General features: G+C 36.5%; 1 protein-coding gene across 3 annotated transcripts in view; it reads right to left on the bottom strand.

Moving 5' to 3' along the window:
• Nucleotides 1-1,223: 1,223 nt before the first annotated feature.
• VCAN (versican) overlaps nucleotides 1,224-25,071 on the bottom strand; it is a 105,494-nt gene continuing 81,646 nt past the window's right edge. For all 3 annotated transcript variants that reach the window (XM_010970603.3, XM_045507082.2, XM_045507081.2), the window contains 3 exons: nucleotides 8,553-8,697; nucleotides 3,342-3,524; nucleotides 1,224-3,196 (listed from right to left, as the gene is read on the bottom strand). In XM_010970603.3, the coding sequence (XP_010968905.2) occupies nucleotides 3,069-3,196; nucleotides 3,342-3,524; nucleotides 8,553-8,697 (456 nt within the window). In that variant the 3' untranslated portion in view covers nucleotides 1,224-3,068. The remainder of the gene's footprint in view (nucleotides 3,197-3,341; nucleotides 3,525-8,552; nucleotides 8,698-25,071) is intronic.

Raw genomic sequence — 25,071 nt, 5'->3', positions numbered from 1 at the left:
GGACACATTCTTCCACACAGGCCACTTAGCCTTTAGAAATGAATGGAAAACCACTTCTGGCTGACTTTGAGTAGTGCCGAGTCTCCTTAAACTTCCCACTCTATCCCGGTATTCTGGGTGATGGAACATCCCACAAACTCCATTAATTGACCTAGATCAATAAAAATTTATTTGATAGATTTATAAGCATCTAATAAGGTTGTATATGCACAAGTAATGCAAATTCTTATATACTCCCTTGGGTCATTTCTGTTTAAAGTTCTTTATAAAGATATGACAAATTGCCCATTAAAAGGACAAGCTTAGCAAGGAGAAAAAAAAAGTCTTCGGCATCTGTCCGGGCCCAACTTCCCATAGAGGTTTGACATTCTAGGAAAGAAGCTTCGAAACAAATTTCCACTCACCTTTGTCCTTTATGATATCTTCTATACAACTGCAGAACCTATAACGGAGTTGTTCTTCCAAAGTATCAATAAAGATACTGAATAGAATGTGCTGTAAAATAACGCTCATGGGATACATCCAGTATAAAAATATAACGTTGTAAAAGACCTGTCTGGCTCATTCACTGCTGAGTTTCCAGGGCCTAGTACAGTCCCTGATACACAGGAAGTACTTAGTAATAGTGAATGAATAAAAATAAAGGGAGGGATGGATATCTGGATGGACAGGACCTTGGTGTTTTTGACATCTTCTGATCAGTATTTAGATATGATCTTTTAATCAGTAAACTAACCACCTAAAAGTGTAACAATTAGGAACATAATATTTTATATTTTTCTTGAGAATATCATGCAGGCTCTGGAGATTACTTGTATCCACTATAAACAAACTATGTTATATGACCTGGGACCAATGACTTAAGTTCTCTGTGCTTGATCCCTTATCAGTCAGACAGTAACAGCCTCTCTCTTAGGCTTTTTGGGAGGTGATGCACATAAAACACTGGGCCTGATTCATAGGAAGCATTCTACAAATGTAAGATATCACTTTTCCTATTGCATGTTTCTTTAATATTTGAGATTAATGCTTAAGTATGTAGATGTGAACATTATCAGAATTACTATCTCAGTTTTTTGCAGGGACATATATAATCATCTCTCTGATAGCCACAAAATCATTTCATCCAAGCTAGCAGCTTGGACTCTGTAATAGAACTAGAATGTAAAAATGTTGGTGCACATTAGAATTTAAAGTTGTAAATAACCAGACCAGTCACAGTATAGTAAAAGAAGGATTTTAGGTTTCTTTGGTGAAACAAAAGCAGGTATAAAAAGTTACAAAGATTTTAGATTTTCATTCACAAAAAAAAAAAAAAAAGTCATTCACATTTTACACTATACACGTTATAACATAAATACAGGAACGTATTATGTGCATTGTAATCAAAGAGGAAAAATTAAAACCTAAGAGGTTGACACAGAGTTGTTCTGTGCTCTACAACACCCAAAGGTGGATCACATTTCACGCAGCAACCAAGGGAACTCGCCTAAAGACATTGTGTGTGATTGTAGCTACCTCGTGCCTTCTAAGCCAAAAGAGGTATTGCGAAAAAGAATCCACGTTGGGTTTGCTCTTTTTCTATTCGCATTTTATTTGTTGTCTTCTCAAGATCTTTCTAACTAAAATTAGGGGTAGACTCCTAAATGCTTTCTTTCCATTACAGGTTTCTCTTTAGACATTAAATTAAGTGGATAATGATTCAAAGTCATCTTCAGCAGTCACTTTATTCAAATTAAGGGGGAAAAAACAGTGGGAAGAGATAAGGAGACGTTTCAACACACACACTCCACCTAACAGGAAGAAATGCCCACACTATGTCTATATATATATGCTCCTTGCTTAGAATGGGCCAACACCATTTGCCAAAAGCTCTACACTTTTCCACTCTTTGAATAATAAACACTTGATGCATTCTATCCATCACATTATTTAATCAGGGACAAAGTACCTAGATTATATAGTTCCAAACTGTGTGAGGGAAGTATAAAGGCTAACACTGAAAAACACTTAGCATACTATGTCAATTTTCAGGTTTAGGGGAAAATAACATCCAATAAATTAAATCAGTATGGCTTACTTCATTTATTTATGTATGCTTCACAGCTGCAGCATTCATACATGAACATTCAAAACTTTATAAAAGATTAAAATGGTTATATATACAAAATTTCTTTCTTTGAACGTGTGGTGTTGTTTTAACAATCCCCCTCCCTCCAGAGCCCTAAGTCTAGATCCACTTGAAACGTGTTGATCTGTAATCTTGCAAGTTAGTGTTATGAAAGCCATTAAAAAGTAGACCTGGTTGCGTTAATAATTAGCACTTTGACCCCTAAAAAATGCTCCTGGTCATAGAAAAGTCCTCCATTCAGGCCTTTCTTGTAAGTGAAGAAAAAGGAATGCAGCAAAAAAAAGAGTTGCATGTTGCAGTCTCCAGTTCCGTTGGGATCCTGTTAGGCAGGATTCAGCATCACATGCAGGCCAACCGCACCCGTGGTGGAGACGGTGCAGCGACCTATAAAACTCTGTTAGTTGTCCAGGGAAAGCCGTCCTCAGTCTTGCTGACAAAGGGCAAGGGAAACCATTTCCAGCCTAAACGAACTACAAAAAGCAGCCGAACCAATGATTAAAGACCTCTAAGGCTCCATAATCATCATTAAATATGCCCAAACTCAGTGTGACTTTTTATTTTATATACAGGATTAAAATCAACATTAAATCATCTTATTTACATTGCCATTGGTGCTGAAATTGAGCTTTTTAAATAGTACAGTAGGCTGGTATACATTATAAAATGGTCTGCACTGGAGGCAAATAGAAAACTAAAGAAATTAGATAGGCTGGAAGTGGTTACTTTCTGCCCTCGTTTTCTTTCATTTCGTTTGCTTTCTTTTTGAATGCTAGAACTTTCATTGAAAATATTTTGGGGAGCACAGCAACCCAAAAGGACTGGACGGTTGGTCCCAAAATCCAAACCAACTGATAATACTTCTCAAGGTGATAGGAAAGGCACAAGAAGTTAGGACTTTGGCTGAAATGATGAAAACACATGTTCGCCATTTTAGGGATCAGCGCCTTGACTCTTGCCACCTCCGGCTCCAACGGTGATCATGTTTTGATGTATTTATTGAATTGTCCTTTGCTGATGAGGAATTTTTAAAGTATTTCTTAGAATAAGTCCTTTGGTATGTAGATGCTACATGGAAGGAAAGAAAGAAAGAAAGAAAACACAACAATATTACTTGCTCCATACCCTAAACTACCAATACCGTAGCCGTAAATTGAAGGTGTCTAGTGGTTGTTATAGCACGGTTGTCCACTCTTTCTAAAGGACCACTTACGGTTCAGGCAGGTAATTTTAGGCATAGCCCATTTTCCATTTCCTAGGCAACGGATAGTTGGAAGGTGGCGCTGAATGAAACCATCTTTGCAGTGATATCTAATCAGGGAGTTGATTTCATAACGAGGTTTCATCCTTCCAAAGGTCTTGGCATTTTCTACAACAGGGGGCTGGCCGCAAGCAACTAAAGAAAAGCAAATTGGGTTACTTCCAAATAATCTCGATATTTCTATTAGTAAGAGTCTGTCTTTCCCCCCCCCCCTTTCCCTCTCTGTGATACCCAAACAAGCACCTTCACCAAAGACAATCAGTTAGATTAAGAAACTGAAAATTTTCAAGACAAAACTAAATACTGAGGCTCTGGGCCTAGTTTGAATCTCATATTTCTGTCATCTTGAATTGTGTTTTTTTAAAGCAACCATAGAGCTAACTGGTTACACATCCATCTGTCCATTTGGAAAGGCCACTTTTCTGAGAAAATTCCAAATTTAAAAGCACCTATCTCATGCCATCATGTGGCCTGGTGGTATTGCCTTTATCACCACCCCAAAGTTTTTATGTATTACTCACCTTCACTTTGAATAATAATGGATATGTAACAATTAACTATTACTGTCACCTCACTGAAGATTTTACAATCTTTAGTAACATCATAGCTTAAAAATATGGACAAAATGTAGATAAAATATGGACTCTTCAGTATAAATAAAATATTTCCAAATCCAACTATGTTTCTTTGCTCTTTCCTGTCTTCTGTGTGGAGATAGGGAGCAAGTCAGGACATAGTATTCATGTTTCAATTTTGCAATTACCTTATAAATATTTCAACTCTTGGGAAGGGTAAATGAAGACAAATCTTGAAATATTTGATCATCATTTTTAACTTACAATAAAAAATTCTAAATATCTACAAACTTAGCAATGGTATAAATAATAAAAAGGAAATAGTAAAAGAAACCTTGCAATTTTAGAATTCAAGAAGCTGGGAAAATTGATTCAACTGAATTTGTATTAATATAGTTTCATTTAAAATTAGTGTACTTGTTTTAAATGATCAACTTTAAAATTGACTTTTATTAAGTGATTGTGTTTTGCTACATACCTCTAAGAAAAATATACCTTAATTTAAATATAATTTCCCTAAACTACATTTCCTATCCATATCTGATTTTAAGAATTCTATCATAAGGCCCACGAGAGCATGACATATTCTCTCATGAAAAAATGCAAATCTTCAATGGGAGAATGATTACCAGAAACCTCGATACCAAGGTGTTTGGATGTCAACATCTTAATATTAAAAGTTTACAAATATTAAATTTATTTACATATTCAAAGGCTGTTTACAACCATATTTTTTTGCAGTGACAATGTAGGTTTAACTTAAATCTTTAGCTCCTTTAATTTACTTCTGCCTGACAAAACAGATTGGAAATGACCTCATAACAAACAAAATTGTCTTTAATGAGACATAATCCAAGCATATCTTTTTATTCATATAAGAAATTGTCACTCAGATAGACATAATCTAAAAATAGATTATAAAGGCATACTATCCATAATTAAGAAATTAGAAATATTTGTGCATGTATTTGATCTTTATAAATTCCTAGAAGATAAACTGAGATTTCTATAGTAATATGTCATTTTCAATTAATAATCTACACTACTATAAAGTTTAATGATAGCTCCAATCTGGATATCTGTATTTCTTTTATTGTGATATGGCCTATACTAGGGTCCAGATACTAGCAAGCATCAGATAGAATGAGACCAAGTGGTAAAGAAGGTTAAAAATTATCAATTAGATAACTTATTATACTTGATTCTGACTAATTAAGAGTTGTCTTTAAATTTGAGAGGAAAGCAATGTATAGATTTCTTCCAAAACTACTTATAAAGGAATATTAATTATAAAGTTACACTAATTCAAGGAGTGTAGTAGTGGCAAGGACAGGCAAACAGACCAGAAATAGACCCACATATATATGCCTGATTTTGGACAAAAGCAACGTGGCAGAGCAAGTAGGGAAAGGGTCATTTTTTCACTTGGACAACTGGGTATTCATATGGTTCCCTATTTCAGAGAATACATGGGAGATCAATTCTGGATTGTTTAAATATATAAATGTAAAGAACAAAACTATCAAAACCTTAGAAAACAACATAGGATATCTTTCTGACTTTAGGGTAGGTAAAGATTTTTTAAGACACAAAAAGGTCAAAACCATAAAGAAAAGTTCAATAAAATGAAGAATTCTGTTCATCAAAAAATGCCATAGTAAAGACAAGCTACAAACTGGGAAAAGTTATGTGCAACATATAATTGTTAAGGGATTAGTAAACAGGACATTTTAAAAAAACTGCTACAAATCAATATATAAAGAAGAAATCAATTTTAAAAATGAGCAATAAACATGAACAGAAATTTTACAAAAGAAGAGCTATAAATGACCTATAAGTATATGAAAAGAAATCCAGGGAGAAGTATCCAAGAAAATGTAAATTAAATCACAAGAGAGAACATTTTATACCCACCAGATTGGCAAAAATTTCAAAGTCCGATAATACCAAATGTTGGAGAAGATGTGGAGTAACAGGACCTGTCACACATTGCTGGTGGGAATGCAAATTGGTACAACCACTTTGGAAAATAATTTGGCATTTTCTAGTAAGTTTGATGGTACATATATCCTATGACTCAGCACTTCACTCCTGGAAAAACACCCTATGGAAACTTGCAAAGGTCTACCAGGAACAAGTTCAAGAATATTCGTAGAAACATCATGTATAAAAGCAAAAACACTGAATATAACCCAAATGTCTACTGGCAGGAGAAATGATAAATAATATGTCATGTAGTCATACACTATAATACTATACAGCAGCCAAAATGAAAAAATACAGCTACATGCATCAACATGAATAAATCTCACAAACATAATGCTGAACAAAAAAAGCAAGGCACAACATACAAACAATATGATTCTATTTAAATAAAGTTCAAAATTATGCAAAATTGAATGATTTGTTTATAGGTACAAGCATCTGTGGTAATACTGAAGAGAAAAGTAAGGGAATTAAGTCATTTTCTACTGCTGGAATTGGGAAGTAAATGGATGGGACTGGAAAGAACTCACAGGATGCTCCAAAGATGTGTGGGTAGTAAGCACTGAGGTGTTCTTTTTTTCTTTATTAAAAAAATGCCTTTTGTATATATATTATTTTATATTATAATTCTTTATATTATTTTATATTATAATTCTTCTTTGCAAGTATTTAATTAAAACTACTTACGTCTCTATGTTTAAAGACGTCTAAACTATCTGAAAGGAGAAATGACTATCTTTTATAAAAGTCTAGAGACATTTATCAAATTCATAAAATTCTCCAGAGTACTGATTAATAAAGAATAAAGTCTACATAAATAAAAATCAGACAGTAGGGAGATAAAATACATGAACTGTTCTGTTTAGGTCTTCTTTTCCATTAATAAGGTAGAGCTAATGTTGTGTAAATGTCTTTCCCCATTGCGAAATGTATACCATGACGTTGCTTGTGTGAACCCTCTGTAGTTATAGGACAGGTGGTTCTCAACCTGGAGCAGGTTTCCTCCTCTCCCTCCTTCCCCAGGGATAGCTGGCAATGGCTAGAGACACAGATGTTGTCAAAAGACAAAGGAGAAGGATGAGGAATGGAGGAGAATGCTGCTGGCATTTAATGCTAAACATTCTGCAACGCACAGGACAGCCTCCCACAACTAAGAACTGTCTGACCCAATGTCAATAGTGCTGCTCTTGAGCAACACTGGTATAGGGAAAAATAACATAGGAAGCATAAGAATGTTTGGATCACAAAATGAAAAGCATGACTCCAGGGAACATTTAGAGATCTAAGAAGGCAAACACGACATTTGGATAAAGACAAACAATTCATTAAAGCCTTCTTACACTAGAAACAGGGGAAATAGCAAATACTTGATTTGCTATTTTCACAAGTCCCATCGCATAAGTGCTGAAGTAACACACATAGTCAGGAGAGATGCTCACATAGAGAGGATATTCAGAATAAATTCTACTTTCGAGAAAAGAAGAGCAGAGTGAAGTAGCCACAAATAACAGCTAGGTTTCATCTGAACTTTGTGTACCTTAGTGTTCTCCTTCTTTTGATAGAACTGAACTTTTCAATGGTGTTTGTCTCTCCTAAGACATCTACAAAGTGTGTATTTTTTTAATATATTCAAAAGTAAGTCAAATGGATTTTGTATTTTGCATTTTCACTTTGTACTCTAATTTGAAGTGGGTAAAGTCTGGGTCTAGAGACTAAATATTCACATTCTAACACCATTATCAATTGCAAAGAGGTTTAAAAAATTTTATGGAATTCCTATTTTTTTTAAGGAATAAGTTGATAAACACGCCTTAGAATTCAAACATATTGGTCAATGATTAACACTTTCAAAAATCAGCTTTCTTAGTTTTCTATGTTCAATGTCAACTAAGCAATTCTCCTCACTGTAGAACTTAACATTACAAATATTTTTATTTTTTGGTATCTTGAAAATCTCATCACTATTCAATAGTAGCTACAGGGATGCCATTTTTTGTTCTATGGTCTATAAGCATAGATTGAGCTCCGAAGGAAATGACTGAAAAAGTTGAATGCCTATGAAGACCAGCAGTGTAACTTAAAAGGAGGGAAGGTTGGAATGAGGGCTTCAATGAACTGGAGACCCCAGTCCCCACCAAGGGAGGGCAGTGGTTTTCAGCTGCAGTGCTTCAAACCGCTGATAAATGTGAACATGGGCCAAATGGCACCAAGTGTTCTTTTTTTTTTTTAAGTTAAAAATCCACATTATTTTATGGCAGATCCCAATTTTTTAATGTTGACAATTTTTTTTTAAATGTTCTCTTCATCAAAATAAATAGGTCTATAGATCCTTGGGCTTGCAGTTGTTTTTCTTGAAAATACTACCAGGGAGTTTTTCTACATAAAGTCTACATTGTTATCTTAAGCACTTGAAATCCAAGCTGAAATCACTACTGAAAACAAACTTTTCAATTATATTGAAAGAGCATAATATTCTAGAGCAGTAAGAGATGCCATACATGATATCCAGCTTATGCCTTAAAGAATGATGTTTATTCTTCCTGAATTTACTTGTTAATTGAAATGCAGACTAAATATACCTTACTAATGGGGTAATCATTACCTGTTCCTTTCTTGCAGGTATAGGTGAGGTGGTAATTGCAGGGAACATCATTCCACTGGCCATTCTCATGCCAAATAATGACAACACAATCTTCTCCAGCAGAAAAGAAGCTGTCTGGCTGGTTGGGCCTCCAGTTCTCATATTGCTGTAAAAGTGGAGAGAGAAGATAACTAACTACTGACAGTTAAAGAGTAGCAAATTGTAAGAGCGACCGGGGCACAATCAAATTACAGCGGACTCAGCCATTTCTGTTGAACCATCTAGCTGAAATAATTTTGGTGGTAAGGAAAAAGATTTTTCACACTCTGAGTGGAAAACACATGTATCTCAAAGTCTCTCTTCAACAAATATGTTTTTTTTTTTTTTTTTGCCTTTGGCAATGAGACGTATCTGAGGAATTTTGTGCTACTTATCCTAGTTTTCTAAATATATAATCAATGCTCAATTTAAGAAATTTAACCACGTCATTAGTATTAATTATAATAGCATTAATGGAAGTGGAACTAGAGGAAAAAAAATCATAATCTCATCACTCTAATCTATTATATTTTCTTCCAGCCCTAAAGTGCACATATAATTGTATGTACTTGTAAGCACAGTGCAATAAAATGTTTATTCCTTCTTTATTATTTTATTACTATAAAGTACCTTTCTTTGTCTTATTTAATGTAATTGTTTTCATCAAAATTCATTTACTGGGTTAAAACAATTGACATATTTGCTTGATTTAGTTTTTGTATTTGCCCAATATGCCTATACTCATCATTTTATAAAAATTTAATCTTCTGTGTAATTCTGTTTTAGCTATGATTCCTCTGTGCACCATCCAGTTGTGTTTTGCTTTACGATCTAATCTGGAAGTTGTTTTCTCTTAGGAACATTGATCACATGTATGCATATTGACATACAAGATAATGCTTTAAAAACATCTTACTATAAATATATGTTTGCTTTCCTTTATGTAATGTATGTTCAGATAGTTAAAAGGAATTTTATTGATCTGATGTTTTTCTACTGGTTTCCTTAACATCTATATCTTTAATGGTACCTCTTGATTCCCCAGATTGAGCAATAATATATAATCTGAAAAGTCTTTCGTCTTCCATCACAGTAATACATGTCATTTATTTAGCACCTGCAATGGATGAAGCCCTCTTCCAGGTACTGCATCTGCATTATCTCTAACAATTATTCAGCAAGACTTGGAGTAATGTGAACCTTAGAACTGTTAAACACTCAAGACTCATATATATACATTCAACTTTTTCTTACCTTAAAGTTTGTCTCTATATCAACCAATAATTATATTAAAAAACACGGTCCCTATGCCTATTCAAAAATAACAAACTTTGGTGAGATGAAAATAACACTGGACTATAAACAAGAGAGCAGTTTCCTAGCCTCCAGCCTCCTCTTAACTAGAATGGGATAAGGGTCAGTTTTGTTCAGTGTCTTTCTGGCTCTACTTGAGTATCACTTTCCCGATATGTTTGGCCTACTGTCATGTATTGCATCACATCTAATACTGGCCAGACTGGTGGAGACAAACTTCCTTCATATGGAAGAAATACAGATTCAGATTTAGGTGACAATGTCTAAGGTGACTATTTCTTCTGCCCCTACAGATCTATTAGTCTTTTCTTGAATTAAAGTTAAAATAAATCTGTGGTTACAACAATGGGTTAAGAGATTTTATTTGAAAAAGATAAAGGCAGAGAAGAAAGAATGGTACATAAGAGTTAAGGCAACTGTTCCACATTCAGAGTAAGCCAAAAAATGGTCCTGCTAGTTATTCCCACCAGCATCATGGCTATTTTTATGTCTTTTTAAAAAGGTATGATAAATATACTAGAGAATCTCTCCAATTTTTCTTTCTTCTCAGAAAAAAAATGTGGTTTTTAAAACTTTAAAATATGATAAAAAGCTAGATCTTTGATAAAATAACTTTTAAGAAGAAGACCTAAAGTTTGAAAACCTCAGGATTAAGAGACCTTCTATTTTTCCTTCAGTCTCTTTGCTTAGCTCTGCTTTGAAATACACCTCAATCACGTCAACATTAAGATAGGAGATGAGGTTCCTGCTGGTAAAAAAAGAGGCCTTGAGAAGTAATAAAATTGCAAAGAACCAAAGGAAGTTTAATAAAGATTCCCCCCGCAAACACAGAATGCTGGGTGTTTTAATTTCTCTGGTGGAAATCCAGAAATTATACGGATTTAAATCCAACTCTAGTGGCCTGAATGGCACCACTGAGTCAACCCCCTAGATGGCCCTGGGAAGGATGCTCAGAGGATCATTGTCACCAAAGCACTCTTTGATTGGCAGGTTTCCCTGCAACCAGGAAGTGACATTTGTTCTGAACTGGGTTTCTAATTCTTTATTTTCATTTTCCTTGCTTATTTCCCTTTCCTTATCATCTCACCCTCCACCCACCAAGCCTTTGTTTCTTCTTTCTTTCTTTCTTTTTTTTTGCTACTCTCCCTTAGCAGATAATAGAAGAGGAACTGGAGCAACAAAGCAGATATAAAAGTCACGTTCAGCCTGCTGCTGCTGCATAACCAAGCTGTCTTTAACAGATGAATTAAAGCAGGATAAAAATTTAAATTAAATTAAAATAATAAACAAAAGAATATGAATCCCTTAAAACTAACAAAGATCTACATTTGGTAGTTTTTATGATGAAGGATTCCAGAGAGCCTCATATACTCAATCTGGATTTTGGAGCGCAACACTTTCTAGCCTACTTTCTAACTAACCTCTTACGGGAAACCAGGTGGAAAATTATCTAGAATCCCAACACCATGTGCAAACAGTGCAATGCTCTCCCTTCCCTGTCTCTACCACACTGCCCGTCTCCCTTCCTTGCTTCATTTTTCTCTATGGCATTTATTACCTTCTAATAGCCTATACACTTTACTTATTTATTGTATTTTTTCCTCCTTAGTAGAGTATAAGTTCATTGAGGACAGGAATTTGGGTTTCTTTTGTTTACTCCCATATCCTCAGTGCCAGGAGCTATGTCTTGCCCATCCTGGTGTTGTTTAATAATTAATTTGATACTTAGAAATAATGAACCACAGAGTTCCCTGCATTCTTCCCTTTCCACACCCATCCTGATCGAGGATGTTGCTTGCTGTTGGCAAACAGTAAACAAGACAGACAAACACAGGCAAAGTCAGTAGAAGTAAATAACTGTTCTGGAAAACAGTTGGCAATACATATCATACACAAAGAACTATATTCAATAGCTTGTAATAACCTATCATGAAAAAGAATATATACACACACGTATGTGAATCACTCCAGAAACTAATACAACATTGTAAATCAATTATACTTCCACTAAAAAAAAAAAAAGAATCTCTCCCTTGGACCTCATAATTCCACTTATAAAATGCATCCTAAAAAATAATCAGAAATGTGAACATTTTATGTAAACTTATTTATACTAGTAGTAAATGGGAAAAAAAATCTATCCAGCAAACATATTCAATAAATTATGATATAGCTAGACAAATTGAACATTATATAATCATTAAATATCTTATATTTAAAGACTATAAAAGGAGATGGGAAGTACTAAAAATGTTAAGTTAAAATAAAAAGCAAAATACTATACATACTCAGATGCAGCTCTGTGTGTATGTGTGTATGCAAAAGGCCAAAAGGAAATGCAGTAAAATATTATAAAATTTATATCTGAGTGATATGAGACTAAAGTAGTATTTCATTCTACATATTCTTACGTATTTTCCAGCTTCCCTAGAGTGAGCATGAGTTATTTTTCTAGTCAGTAAAAATGAACATTATAAAATGATCTATGAGGCGATCAGAAAGAAGTTACCAATTTCTTAGCTGACCCTTTTTTAATACTAAGTCAACAAACATCACTATAAGCCATCAAAGTCCCTTGACCGCCGTGTTTTTTGCAGCTGACATTTCCTCCTGATCTGAACAATAACCATCTCATTTTCACACTGAAATGAGATTCTGATTCCCTGCCACCAAAGTAATTCTCAGGCCTTAAGCTGCCCAGACTCAGACCTCTGCTAAAAGATTTAATTGTTTTGGGTGGGAACTGCATTTGGCTCCCAACAGTGATTTAAAACCCATGTTCTGTGTTGTTGCTTGGCAGAACTGTGGCTTAATGGTGCAGGACCACATTTTAGGTCTGTGGTTTTTATAAGAATGTCTGATACCCACAGGCATGTCGCACTATTACCTCATATCTGATTGCTCCATTGTGCAGATTTATTTTGGCTAGGATGCTTTGATTTTGTTCCATGTTACTGCCAAACTGACTTAGCAAAGGAAACTCCAGTTTTCTGAACAACTTTCTTTGTTTCCTCCTGAATTCTTTACAGCCTTATTTAACATCACTTGCGGGGAGAAAGAGTATCAAAAATAAATCATTGATTTTAGGTTTAATCATGTAGTTTTTTTCACTAAACCTAAATGTTAGGACGAGGTCTCTCCTCAGTAAATCAGTTCTGAGTTACGAGAATATGGTAGAGCCTTTCTCACATAGATGTGTCTCATACATACAGAAATGGAACGAGCAGAGAAAAATTCCCTATTCCCATCTGCATTTTCTTTCCTCCTCATTGGGATTATAAGCAAACATCCTGGGTGATCTAGCTCAGGTCAATCCTCTTCTGGGGCTGGATAGGCAAACTAAGACTTATTCCAAAAAGCCAGCCTGGCTTGAGGAGAATTCATTTTAACACTGTTAACAAAAATAAACGCTGATCAGACCTCAGCCTGTTTGTCTGTGTCTCCAAGACTCATGTTCCCTATTCCAAACCTTGAACTTGGGCTGTTTTCCTTAGTGACCAGAATTAGATCAATACTGTGCCCAAAAAGAGAGCTCTGAATTACTTTGCATTTTTGTTTTCTTCTAATGGCAGAGAAAATTATGACATAAAAGTCAAATAGTTGATGTAAGGGCAAGCCAACTCAGATGTAAACTTTTCTATATGCTCTATAACAAATGTGCATTTTATTAAGAGGTAACTATTTTATACCTAGTGTGAACTGCTTAATGCTGTATGTTATATGAAAAAGTTACTTTGTTTTTGGAGTTCCAGTTAAATAATTACTTCTCTGCCTCTGTATGTGTATGTGCCAAAAAAGACAACCGTTTCAATTAAATTGGATTTATTACCTTTTGAGTTATTGTTTTCCCTTTCTCCCCCCCCCCCCAATCACATTTAAACAAGTTAGCTGCCAAGGTATAAAATGATTCTAAAAAACCCTGGCCAAAATCCAACAGCTAAGTGCCATTCTCTTGCATGAAAATTGCCTCCACAAACCAGAGAGTCCACTTTGAACCAATCCTAACATTGAGAGGACAAACTCAGAGCAGACTGGAGTTACTCAACGAAATTGATCAAACTTTGCAAATGCTTAGATTATTTTGTTTCAAATGATCTGTCTTTAATCGTCAAACATTTAATTCTATCTTATATTAACATAAATGTGAAGAAATATCCTGCAGGTCTTGTGGAGCACACGGGACTTCTCTGCCTGCCAACACGAGTCTCCACTCTCAGCGAGTGACCTCAATTCCACAGATCTAAGAGGGACTAGACTAAGTTTTCTTAGGCAGATTGGCTGAAGAGTTATTCTCTTCTTCCCAGCTCTTTGCAAATCTCCAACTTAATTCAGTCAACACACTGGGAGGGAAAAAGTGTATGTGTGTGTGTGTGTCTGGGGGTGAGGCGGGTCTCTGCTTTTGTAAGTTATCAGCAACTTACTAAAATCAGACATGGCTTACATCCTTTCAAGGAGAATCTCTGATTATATAGTGTCCAGGAGTTCCAACAGTCATTCAGAGATATCAGACGATCTTTTATCTTTAAAATACATACCACCATGATCAATGGCCCTGAAATCTCAGCAAATAACTAGCATTACAATCATGAACAAAATAAACTGAGGGTAAAACTGTAATGAAAGTAATTGACCTTTTCCTCATGCAGAGATGGATCACTGTCTTTTTCCTAAGGTTAAAAACGCATTATTTCATAGACCCACAGACACAGAAAACAAACTTACAATTACTAAAAAAGAAAAGAGGGAAGGGATAAATAAGGAGTTAGGTATACACTTTTATATATAAAATAGGTAAGTAGCAGGAACCTGCTGTATAGCACAGGGAACTATATTCAATATCTTGTCATAACCTATAATGGAAAAGAATCTGAAAAAGTGTAGAGATCTGTATATATATATATATATATATATATATATAACTGAATCACCATGCTGTACACCTGAAATGAACAAACATTGTAAATCAACTATACTTCAATTAAAAAGAGCATTATTCCAGAAATATGCAAGATTTAGAAATGAACCAGGTGCTTTGCTTTGCTTTACAAAAGAAGTTTGTTTGGTTCAGCTTTGAGCACTACTTTCAGTTCAAGAAAGGAAACAAGACCATCCAATATTAGTCAATTATTGCTGCAACAGTCATGTCCCAGCTGGTCCTTTACGTGATACATACATAAGCAAACTGATTTATGAGGGAATACACAAGGAGCTGGATGGTGAAAAGGAAAGGCTGGGAGAAGGAAGGTTCTTAGGCAGGAGAATGATTTATTCTTATCCCTGCATGCATCATTCCAAAATAGTATCTGTTTTTCCACATCAAGATTTTTTCTTGTCTTTAAAAGATAATGTCAATTCAAAAATCAAAACTCTGAAGATAACATGGTCAAGCTTCAACCTCTAGTAGAGAAAGAATTCCCAGAACATGAAAGAGTCTTGTTTTTAAATCCCTTTTATCAGCATCTTAAAACTGAAAGGCTTTCAAAGAAACTGGCCTTATCAAAGCTTTCGGTGATAGCTTCTTCACGATATTTGACCCATTTCAAATTCTTTTCAATGGGATTTCACCATTTCTTAACTTGGTCAAACATCTACAAAGATTGATCAATGGGCACTAACTAGTTCTCCTAAAGAGTTACACACTCTGTTTAGAGTCTCTTGGTTTCTTTTCCTCTCTACTGAAAATAGAATTTTCACACACTAAATAAAATTACAGTTCATCTTTGTATGACACCAATGTGAGATTTACTACCATCTCACACACGCACACACACACACACACACACACACCTACAAACATAGTATTTCTTGGCACCAGGGAAGGATATACATAAGACCTTTACGAATGCCTCTACTCACACAGACCTGTGTAGCAGAAAGGTTCCCACCTGGAATACAACAGAGAAGATCCAAAATGGTTACGTGGTTGGCAGAACAAACAGCAACAGACCCGGTAAGATGGGAAAACTGCAATGTCCACTGGACAGACTTGATGGCTAATCCAACAATTTTTACATGGTAGCCAGCCACTGGGTACAGTTCAAATTTGTGCCTGAGCAAAAAGTTCAAATTATTTCATATGGTGGCTCTTCAGGGTCTGCCATTAATATCTGAAACTACAAATCTTGAATCTGCATCTGCCAAGGGCCTGGTCTATCCTCTACCTTGTACCCATCCACATATTTACCTACAGATTTTCAGCTTAGATTGAGTCACCTTGTATTCCTTAAAATTCCCTAAAATTTAGATGATCTTAAATGGCCAATTAAAGGCTCTATGTTTTAGAACTATTATGGAATTTGCCAAGTATGTTTAAACAATTAATCACACACATTCCATTGATAAACTCTGTTCCTGACATTTGTCCAGCAAAGCCATTCTATGACATAATATATTATTGTAATTGTTGGGAGAATTGTTGGGCTTTGAGCTGTAATTTGGGGTTTTTTCCATGAACTGTCTAGTCACTGCTCTTTGCCTACTCTCCCTCCCCTCAAACACTGCTAATTTAATTCACTGAAAAAAATTTTCGTAAGAAAACAAAAAATGTCCTCTGGGTTCACATGCCAAAGGAACTAGCCAAGAAAAACTTTCCACTGCTATTGCTGTGTACAAAGTGAAGATACGGGAAAGACTGGTCCTAATATTTGCCTCAGTTGCTAGGATTTTACTAAGCATGTGATTCCGCATGTTAGCCTCATGCTGCATTGAGAAAGTCATCTCATTTCATATTTAATTTTCAGGTTAAAAATGTAATGCAATTCATACTAGAATTTAAAAACACAGAGCTATAGGGTCTTAATTCACAGAGAATATTATACCTGCAGAGAGACCCAAGTGGAGCTCTGGGAATGTGAAGTTCTAAAACGCAAAATACTATATGGCCACTAGGTGGTGATGGCCATCCATTGTTACATTTTGAGTTACCTAAATCACCGTTAACAAAACAGAATTTAAGACTACCCCCTAAAATCATGATTATTTACTCCATATGGAAAAAAATAAAAATAAAAATAAAGGATTGTCTGGGATATATCCTCTCAGTTTTGTGAGGAAAAGTAAGAGGAAAACACTTTGCTACAAGATGGACCTCAGCTAAACAGTATTTACCAACCTCATTACATCTTATTCTGCTACCAGTCAATGCAGCTATAATCTGAATTTTCTACTTGACTAAAACATTCAGATACAATACTTTATTTTTCTCCATTTTGCCTTTTAAAACTATCAGATCGGGGCAGGGTATGGCTCAGTGGTAGAGTGCGTGCTTAGCATGCACGAGGTCCTGGGTTCAATCCTCAGAACCTCCATTACAATAAATAAATACATCTAATTATTTATACCCCACCCAAAATAAAATTTTAAAAAAAGATAGAAATTTCAACCATTCCTCAAAAAAAGTGATACATTTAAATAAATAAATAAAATGATCCGATGATTTACATCAATGGTGAAATTGCATTGGAAGCAAAGCCAAATCTATAATATTCACCTAAATTCCTTAGAATGGGACAGATCATAAACACCTATGCACACAAATTAATGCCTGCATGTGATTTTAGTTTGTTTTTATGCAGATTAGCTAAAAAACATGCCACCTGTAGTAAAAACTCACTTTTCTGTGTTCAAACTCCTTTGATCACGTGGGACTCACAGCGCCAGTGCCGTCCTCCCACAGCCACAAATAGCACCCACGTGCAGTCGATGCCAAACGTAAGCAGATAACCACCAAAAGATAAACGCAAACTCCAAATAGAGAACACTGTCCCAGGAGGACTGCTTAGCCTTTTGAAACATATGCTGATAAGAAACCACCTTTGCACTAAATAGAGAACTCAGAATAACCACTCTGGGTTACCCCTCGCCTTTTAGAACACAGGTCAAACGGTTATCTGCCAGGAGCCTAGGAGAACTACTTATTACAGAAGTCAAAACATTTGGTAACTTTAAAATGCCTTTTTCCCCCTAAATGGCTGTGGTCACAATAGGCATTTGTTTCAGTCTGTGGAGGGTTATATTTAATTTTGTTTTATTTAACTTGTTGGGGCAAATGACCTCCCTGCGAGGTAGAGATATAGCCTCCTCTGATCCTTGTACTTGCTTATGGTTGCTCTGGTCTGAGTCCTTGTTTACTTATGTTTTGAAGGAGGTTATGGTTTTGCTGTTGTCTTTTAGCTGAACAACCAAAAGGAAAAGAGCAGCTTTGTTTTCAAGGAGAAAGAGACATTTGTTTTGGTGTCACTGCCCTAGGCTGGCAGCCTGGAGTTGGATCCTACAAACGTGAAAACGCCGAAAGGAAGAAAAACTAACTTGGGGTCTCCTGATAGTTGTTAAAGTGGCAATATGCCCATTATTTTCCTAGCTGGCAAATCTCCGTGCGGGAGAGACAATCTGTCGGCTCTGGAGCACAGCACAAATCTTGTGTAATAGCGTGAGCTCACTGCCCTACAAAGTAGTAACTATCAACAGTGGTTTCCAAAGGCTGTGAGTTCCTCCCACCATGAAACCACTTGGAGACGGGCCCCAGGCATGGCCCCACCAAGCCACTTGCATTTAATCCCCACCATGAACAGTGCCAGTGGGTTCCTTCACCCCAAGTCTGTTTGTACAGGTCTTTGGTCAGGAAGCACTAACAATCCAAATGCAATGTGAAACTGCCAAACCCATTCAATAGTTTTTTGGCCTTTTCCATAGTTATGCATTGCCTTCAACTAATTAGCAATTACATTTAAATAATCATGTGCAATTTTAAAGTTTCATAGCGCACTGTTGGAAAAACATCTGTGAGAAGGAGCTACTGCATTGATAAATTCTTCTTTTAAGGAGAATCTTGTCCATTGTGATTACTCTATGACTCAGTATATTTCACATGAAGAACTAGGTCTTGGTTTCCAATCAAATGGAACTGCAACACAAGTAAAAATTTTCACTGGGAGCTCAGTGGTCTTTCAGAAAAGAAACTGAGAATTTTGCTCGTGAATAGTGTGTTAAAGGATATAGGGAAACAGCATATGTTTTCCTTGGCTTTTAGGTGAATCTAATGAAGACTGTGAGGTTTAACATAATTAAACTAATGTTGATACGCAGTGTGACTGGTCCACAGAGAAGTGGCTTTTGACTTGGAGCTGAAACCACACCACAGCCAAGGTACATCTATCAGCAAACACTTCACAAAAAGTCTTTTAAGATTTTCAGGGAAAAAAGGTAAAACTTGAGTTTTTGGTTTGGGGTTTTGTTTTGCATCATTGATTTCTGCCAAATCATTCACAATCCCTTCAAACCTACAAACCTACAAATAAGCTTAGAAAACACAGGGAATTAGTTAATACTCCTGACTCTCTTTTCAACGTCCAAGACATCTAGGAGAGGGAGGAGGATACGAAGCTTTGTGTTTATAAAAGGGTGATAATGATACATTCCTGCAGAAGAAAGGATAACAGTTTATAGTCTTCGATTTTTTACTCCTTTTCTCTGACCCTTTTAAGTGTCTCTTCCTGGGTTAAGGGCTATTTCTTTACTGTTTCCACCTTTTTAAAAGCTGTGTTTTCTCACAATACTTTGCTTGACACACTGACGCGTTGATTAGGAAGGAAGCAAAGGGGGCTCTGGATTTAAAGTCAAATCCACAACCAATTTGGCTATTTTCCTGCATCAACTCAGCATCTAAACCAGGAGGACAAGTGGGTGTCTGAAATTCTAGGGAGCTAGTTTGCCAATGCTCGACCATGCTTATCAAAACGAGAAAAAACTGCAAAATTCAGGTATCTTCCGGAAATGCTTTGTTCAAGCAGGATTTTTTTTATGCACAAAAGGCTATCAGTTAGCCTTTTGTAATCTATATGATTACTATCAAGGGGCAAGATGAGTTGTTCGACTTGGAAAATAGGACGTTTATGGGTCTGTGAATTAGTAACTTGTTTGAGAACTTCCTAACTAGATCCAGACAAGGGCAGAGGAAAGGATGTCTGTCTTCTCTAAAGAGGACACTAGAGAGTAAGAAGGAGGCCGTGACTACTTCCCAGGAAGCTGACAAGTCAGCAGGCTGGCACAGGGTGACACCGAAGGCTGACAAAATAGAGGTGACAGAAAGAAAATGCGAGAGACATAGAAACTGCTTTTTTAAATGTATAAGGATAAAGTCAAGGTTTTTTTCTTTTTTTCTGAAAAAATCAAACTTTCCTAAAGCTCCTCAACATTTTTCAAAGGGAACTGGATTGTCAGTTCTATTCAATCCTCAGCCTCTGGACAGCACAACCTAAGGTGACATTTTCCTTTGAAGTAACTGCATCTGTTCCACTGAAACATCCGGTCCCCAGTGTGAGGGGTAAGCTCTGACAGGGCTGCAGGAACTCACTAAAGAGAAGACAGGAAAGCGCAATGCAGACCACAGGAGAAGTCCCCCTGTGAGAATTTTATCCCTGGGGGACAGAGGGAGAAGGGCGCAAGACAGTAACAGCTTGAAATCTCTGAGGTCTACAGTGGTTGGGAGGTGTGTTACAAAAAGCAGAGTGATTAAGACACCTAAGTGTTTCCACCATCTTCTGGACTGTGCTGTCTGTGGACAAGCTGTAGTCTGTAGTTGAAAAGAAAGTTGTGAAAATGATTTTGCAGGATGTATATAAGTGGAGAAACATGAATGATTCCATAGTGTTCCCTGATGTCTGGCTCCCTCCGTGCTAGAAAGAACAGACGCAGATAGTGGAAGAATAAAGGAAGCCCGGCCCAACCTTAGGCAACCAAGGCGCCCTTGCTCACGTGAGCTATAAAGAAATGAAAGGAGCATATAACATTCAGGAGTGAGATTTCCTTTTGCTGGTTTCACTACATTTTGGATTTGGATAATAAGGCTTTTTAAAGTCAAAGTTTTTAGTAATTGTCAGTTTCCTAAGGCTGAATGGAAAATCTGCCCTGCTATAATTCAAACCTGTGAAAAGTTTGCTTGCCATGTCTTCTTCCCCAAGCTTATGTATTCTTGGGACAACTGGGGACAAAACTGTCATCATTTCTAGCAAGTACATCTATTTTCCTTTGGGTTAACAACTTTTGTAAGCTGCATTATGCTCAGCTACATAATTCTGTTTCTCAGAAACATTTCTTTTCATCATATTTGTAATACCACCTGTTATGTTTTAATGTTTTCCATACTTATACAACTTTAAACAAAATAATTAATTTAGATAAACAAGAATCAGCATAGAGATTCAGCCAAAAGACTTCACTGGTCATTTCAGGATTCAAAAAATAACAGAGTGAGTTGGCTGAGCAATGTATAAGTATTGATGATCATTCAAATACCTATTTTTGTCAACCACTCTGCCAAGTGCTGAAAAAATAGAGATGAAAGTTAGTCCCTGTCTCAGAAGGCTCAGTGTCAGGAAATGAGTGCCTCAGGGGTCAGTGGTAGGGTGGGAAGAAGGCACAAAGGGCTCCTGGAACACAGAGGACGAGCTCTCAGTCATACATGCTAGGAAGGCTTCCTGGAAGGAGACTCTTGGTTAAGCAAGGTATTGGAACATTTATCAAATGAAATTAGGGCAAGAGGTGAGAACATTCTAAGTACAAGGGCAAGAGGATACAAAGACCCACAGGAGTGAGATGTCATGGAACTTATTCCAGGAACCATGAGTATTTTGAGATGAGACAGCTCAGGAAGTGGCAGATGGAGTCGGTGGGCTCGGTATGCTTTGCTAATAATGGCCAAATTTTATACCAAAGGCAAGAGGAAGACATCACAGAATTAAAAAGGGAGTAAGTTCAGAACAAGGGGAGAGGAAGGTCATAGGCACTGAAAAAAAGAGCTGGGGGAAAACACTTCAGACTAGTCATTCATTTAACAATAGGTTAAAGAAAGAACTTAAAAGTCAGCTAATAGTAGAGCAGCCAGATAAGAAATGTTTGTTTAAGTTCACCAGCTTTAATGTGTATTTAACTTGGATGGTTTAACTTCGTGTCTTTGAAGACATGACTTGGGTGACAAGTAAGGTAATTCATTATTAAAGTTATTTGTCAGGGTTTCTAATAAGCACTTGGGGCATTTTGCTGTTAGAGATCAACAGTCACATTAAAGAATGACTGGTCAGTAGGAACCCAAGGGATAACCCGAAACGCGACTGCTTAGAAGGAAAGCCAGTGACAAGGTGAAAACTGAAATGTGTTAAGAGAAAAGAACCTTAATAGAAATCACAAGGGTAAGGCTAGAACCGGTTTTGTTCATGCATATACTTTTGTGAAATTTATTGGGTAAACACTGCAAATAAATAATATTAAAAAACTGTTTTAAGGATATTAACAAAAGCAAGAATTTGGCATGTTCTTAATATATCAACATCTTATTACAGAGACCAATAATGTGGAATGAATCCATCAGGATAAGGGCAATGTAGATAACTTGGCCAAATAACATTATTCATTTAGTAGAAGCATATAAATTGAATTATGTATGATTATAAAGCATAATCATGTTAAATATGATATGCTGCAAGTTTACTGGCAACAAAGTTTAATTATTTCAAGACAAGAAATTATTGAAATTGAGGCCTAATATAAACTTGTTTGTTTTTAATGTAAGACTGAATAACAAAAGATACTATACAGTACATTATCAAAGGTTCTTTTTGTTTGAATACTGCTATACCTCCCAAGAAGGATAAGCTCTAATAAACTTTTCAAACAAAAAGTGGGGGTAGAGGGAGAGGGGAGAAATCCCTCTAAAACATAAACAAAGTCCTTAAAATTGCACACAGTCGAGTTAACACCATTCCCAAGTGTAAGCAGATACTGCTTTTCCCGATGAAGAGTTTACTATTAGGGATATTTTCAAAAGCAAGACACTTGGAGTAAACAGTGAGACAAAGGAGAACTATTTTATTCAAAGGCCTGAGCACATATGGAACCTGTTAGGGGGCTGGTGGCTGTAGACAGAACTACAAACGAGTTTAAAAGACACCTAGGCTGTCTCGGAAAGGAAGGGATGGAGGCGAGGGTGGTTAGAAAAGCAGAAAGTGGGCCAGAGATCAGTCAACTGGGAGGGAGACGGGCTGTTTGTTGGGCAGATGGTCTTTTCTGTTCCAAAATGTTCAAAGTTAAGGGACACTCCTTAGCACACTTTTATTTTACACAAAGAGTGAATGGTCTGTCAGGACTTTTCCTGGATTTAATCGTGCCATTTCTTTGATAACTTTGCTTGTTTCTGTAATTCATTTGCTGCCTTCTTCCAACTGAGGCCCTTATTTGGTGTTCTCTCAGCCCTTAGGTGTCAATTTTAATTAATGAATTAATCAAGAGTAAGGTTCTTGTTTATGTTGTATAGTTATCTGTTAGGTTAGGTTATCTTCCTCCGAACATTTCAGAGGAAATCAATATTTTTCCTCAACAAAGTGCGATGCTTGCTTATTTACCAATTTTGGGACCAGTCTAGACTATGCAAATGGTGATTCAGTTATTTTTTTAATGATATTTTTCATAGTCCAGTCCATTAAAAATTAATGGACATGGATGAAAAAAATAGTTGAGTTGGCTTACTTCAGCATAGTGGGATAACGATGTCTGATGAATTAAGCCTACCTGAATGACAGGCAAGAGAAATTCCCTGACATATTTTACAGATCTCACTTATCTACAAGCTATAAGCCAGTATTTAGCCTCACCAACCAGGCTCTCAGGGAGTATAGGGCCTTAACCTAGACACCTTGAGAAACAAAAAACAGACAAGAGAACCACTTTGTTGAAGAGCTGACCTGCTAATGTAGAGACCAGAGTAAACATCTAGTAACTCACAAACATGTGAAGAATGAAAAGATACAAATCAATTCTATATAACCAATGACAGACTGGCAACAGTGAGGACTTCGCCCAATCAGGTCAGCATGCTGCCAATGACAGACTTAACACACACTCCACTGGGCCAAATGCAGCTCTTCCAGGCACCCAGCAAATAGGTACACTTTGAGGTAAGCTGTGGTCCAGCACAGGTAAGTGCCAACCGGAACCGGCCAGCTGAGTCCTTGGCATTCTAGCTTCTATAATACGGCCCACAAGAGCCTGCACTTTTCACTGGGCCGCTTGTAAAGGAAAGTTTGTGGGAGGAAGACATGATAGTGAGTATCCTAGACCCAATTTATCCCACAGGAATGACACGTGCATTCAGCAAGGGAAAACTTACTAAATGTCTGTACTGTATACTACACATTAAAAAATGATAAAAAACAGCTTTAATCCTCTGTAATATATAGGGAAAAAATCCTTGAAATTTTTATGTTCACTTATAAATTAAGTTCATAAAGACAAAATGGCCTAGCTTCAATTAAAATTAATATATAAGAATTTAGGTTGTACCAACCACTATAAATCTGACCAAAATTATCCCCCTGAAGTTATTATTCATTGCAGCAAAGTGAAAACATACAGATGCCACAATTGCAGATAGACCATCCACCTAGGACAACTAAAAGAAAGCGAGACTATCGATGCAGGGGATGTACCCACACACCTTCCTGGGAATATATTTTACGGACTTTTTCTCCATCTTGCCAATGAACCTACTTATGGACATGAATGACAAACAGTTCTGATTAAACATAAGGAGTCATGACAGAGAGAAGGCAAGTGGGCTTTATTTCAGGGTTCCTACAGGCAAAATGTGGTAAGGGATATACTTTTTCAAGTCAAGCAGAAACCCTATGGCTTCATCACTTAACAGCACTGTGACTGAGAGCAAGGAGCTCAGTCTAACTGATCTTTCCTTTCTTTACCTGTGGAACACCTAACGCCTGTCCTAAAGGTTATAGTGGAGAATAAGTGAATGCAAAGCGCTGAGTACGATGACTGACACAGGGATGATCTGAGGGCCCATCCAGGGCACAGAGAAGCTTTCCTGAACAGACAGAGCAGAGCTTCTGGAAACAGAGATTAGTCTGGCATCTGTTCTAGGATGAACGTCATATTTTGCCAAACTCATTACATCCAGATGAGTGGAAGTAGTGAATGAAACTTAGGCATACACAAAAAGAGTTTAAAAATTATTTTCAAGTCTCCCTCCTGTTTATCTAATTTAGAATTTCATTTACACTTAACTGTCTAACCCAGCTCTCTGTCTGCATTTTAGAATCACCCAGGGAAAACAGAAAATCTAGCTGCCGGAGGTTTTGCTTTAATGAATTTGAGCTGAGGCCTAAACACCAGTTTTTAAATT

This window comes from Camelus bactrianus, chromosome 3, assembly GCF_048773025.1.
Source record: "Camelus bactrianus isolate YW-2024 breed Bactrian camel chromosome 3, ASM4877302v1, whole genome shotgun sequence".
Taxonomy (NCBI): domain Eukaryota; kingdom Metazoa; phylum Chordata; class Mammalia; order Artiodactyla; family Camelidae; genus Camelus; species Camelus bactrianus.
The sequence above is the reverse complement of the archived record's forward strand: the minus strand, read 5'-3'. Positions and strand labels throughout refer to the sequence as shown.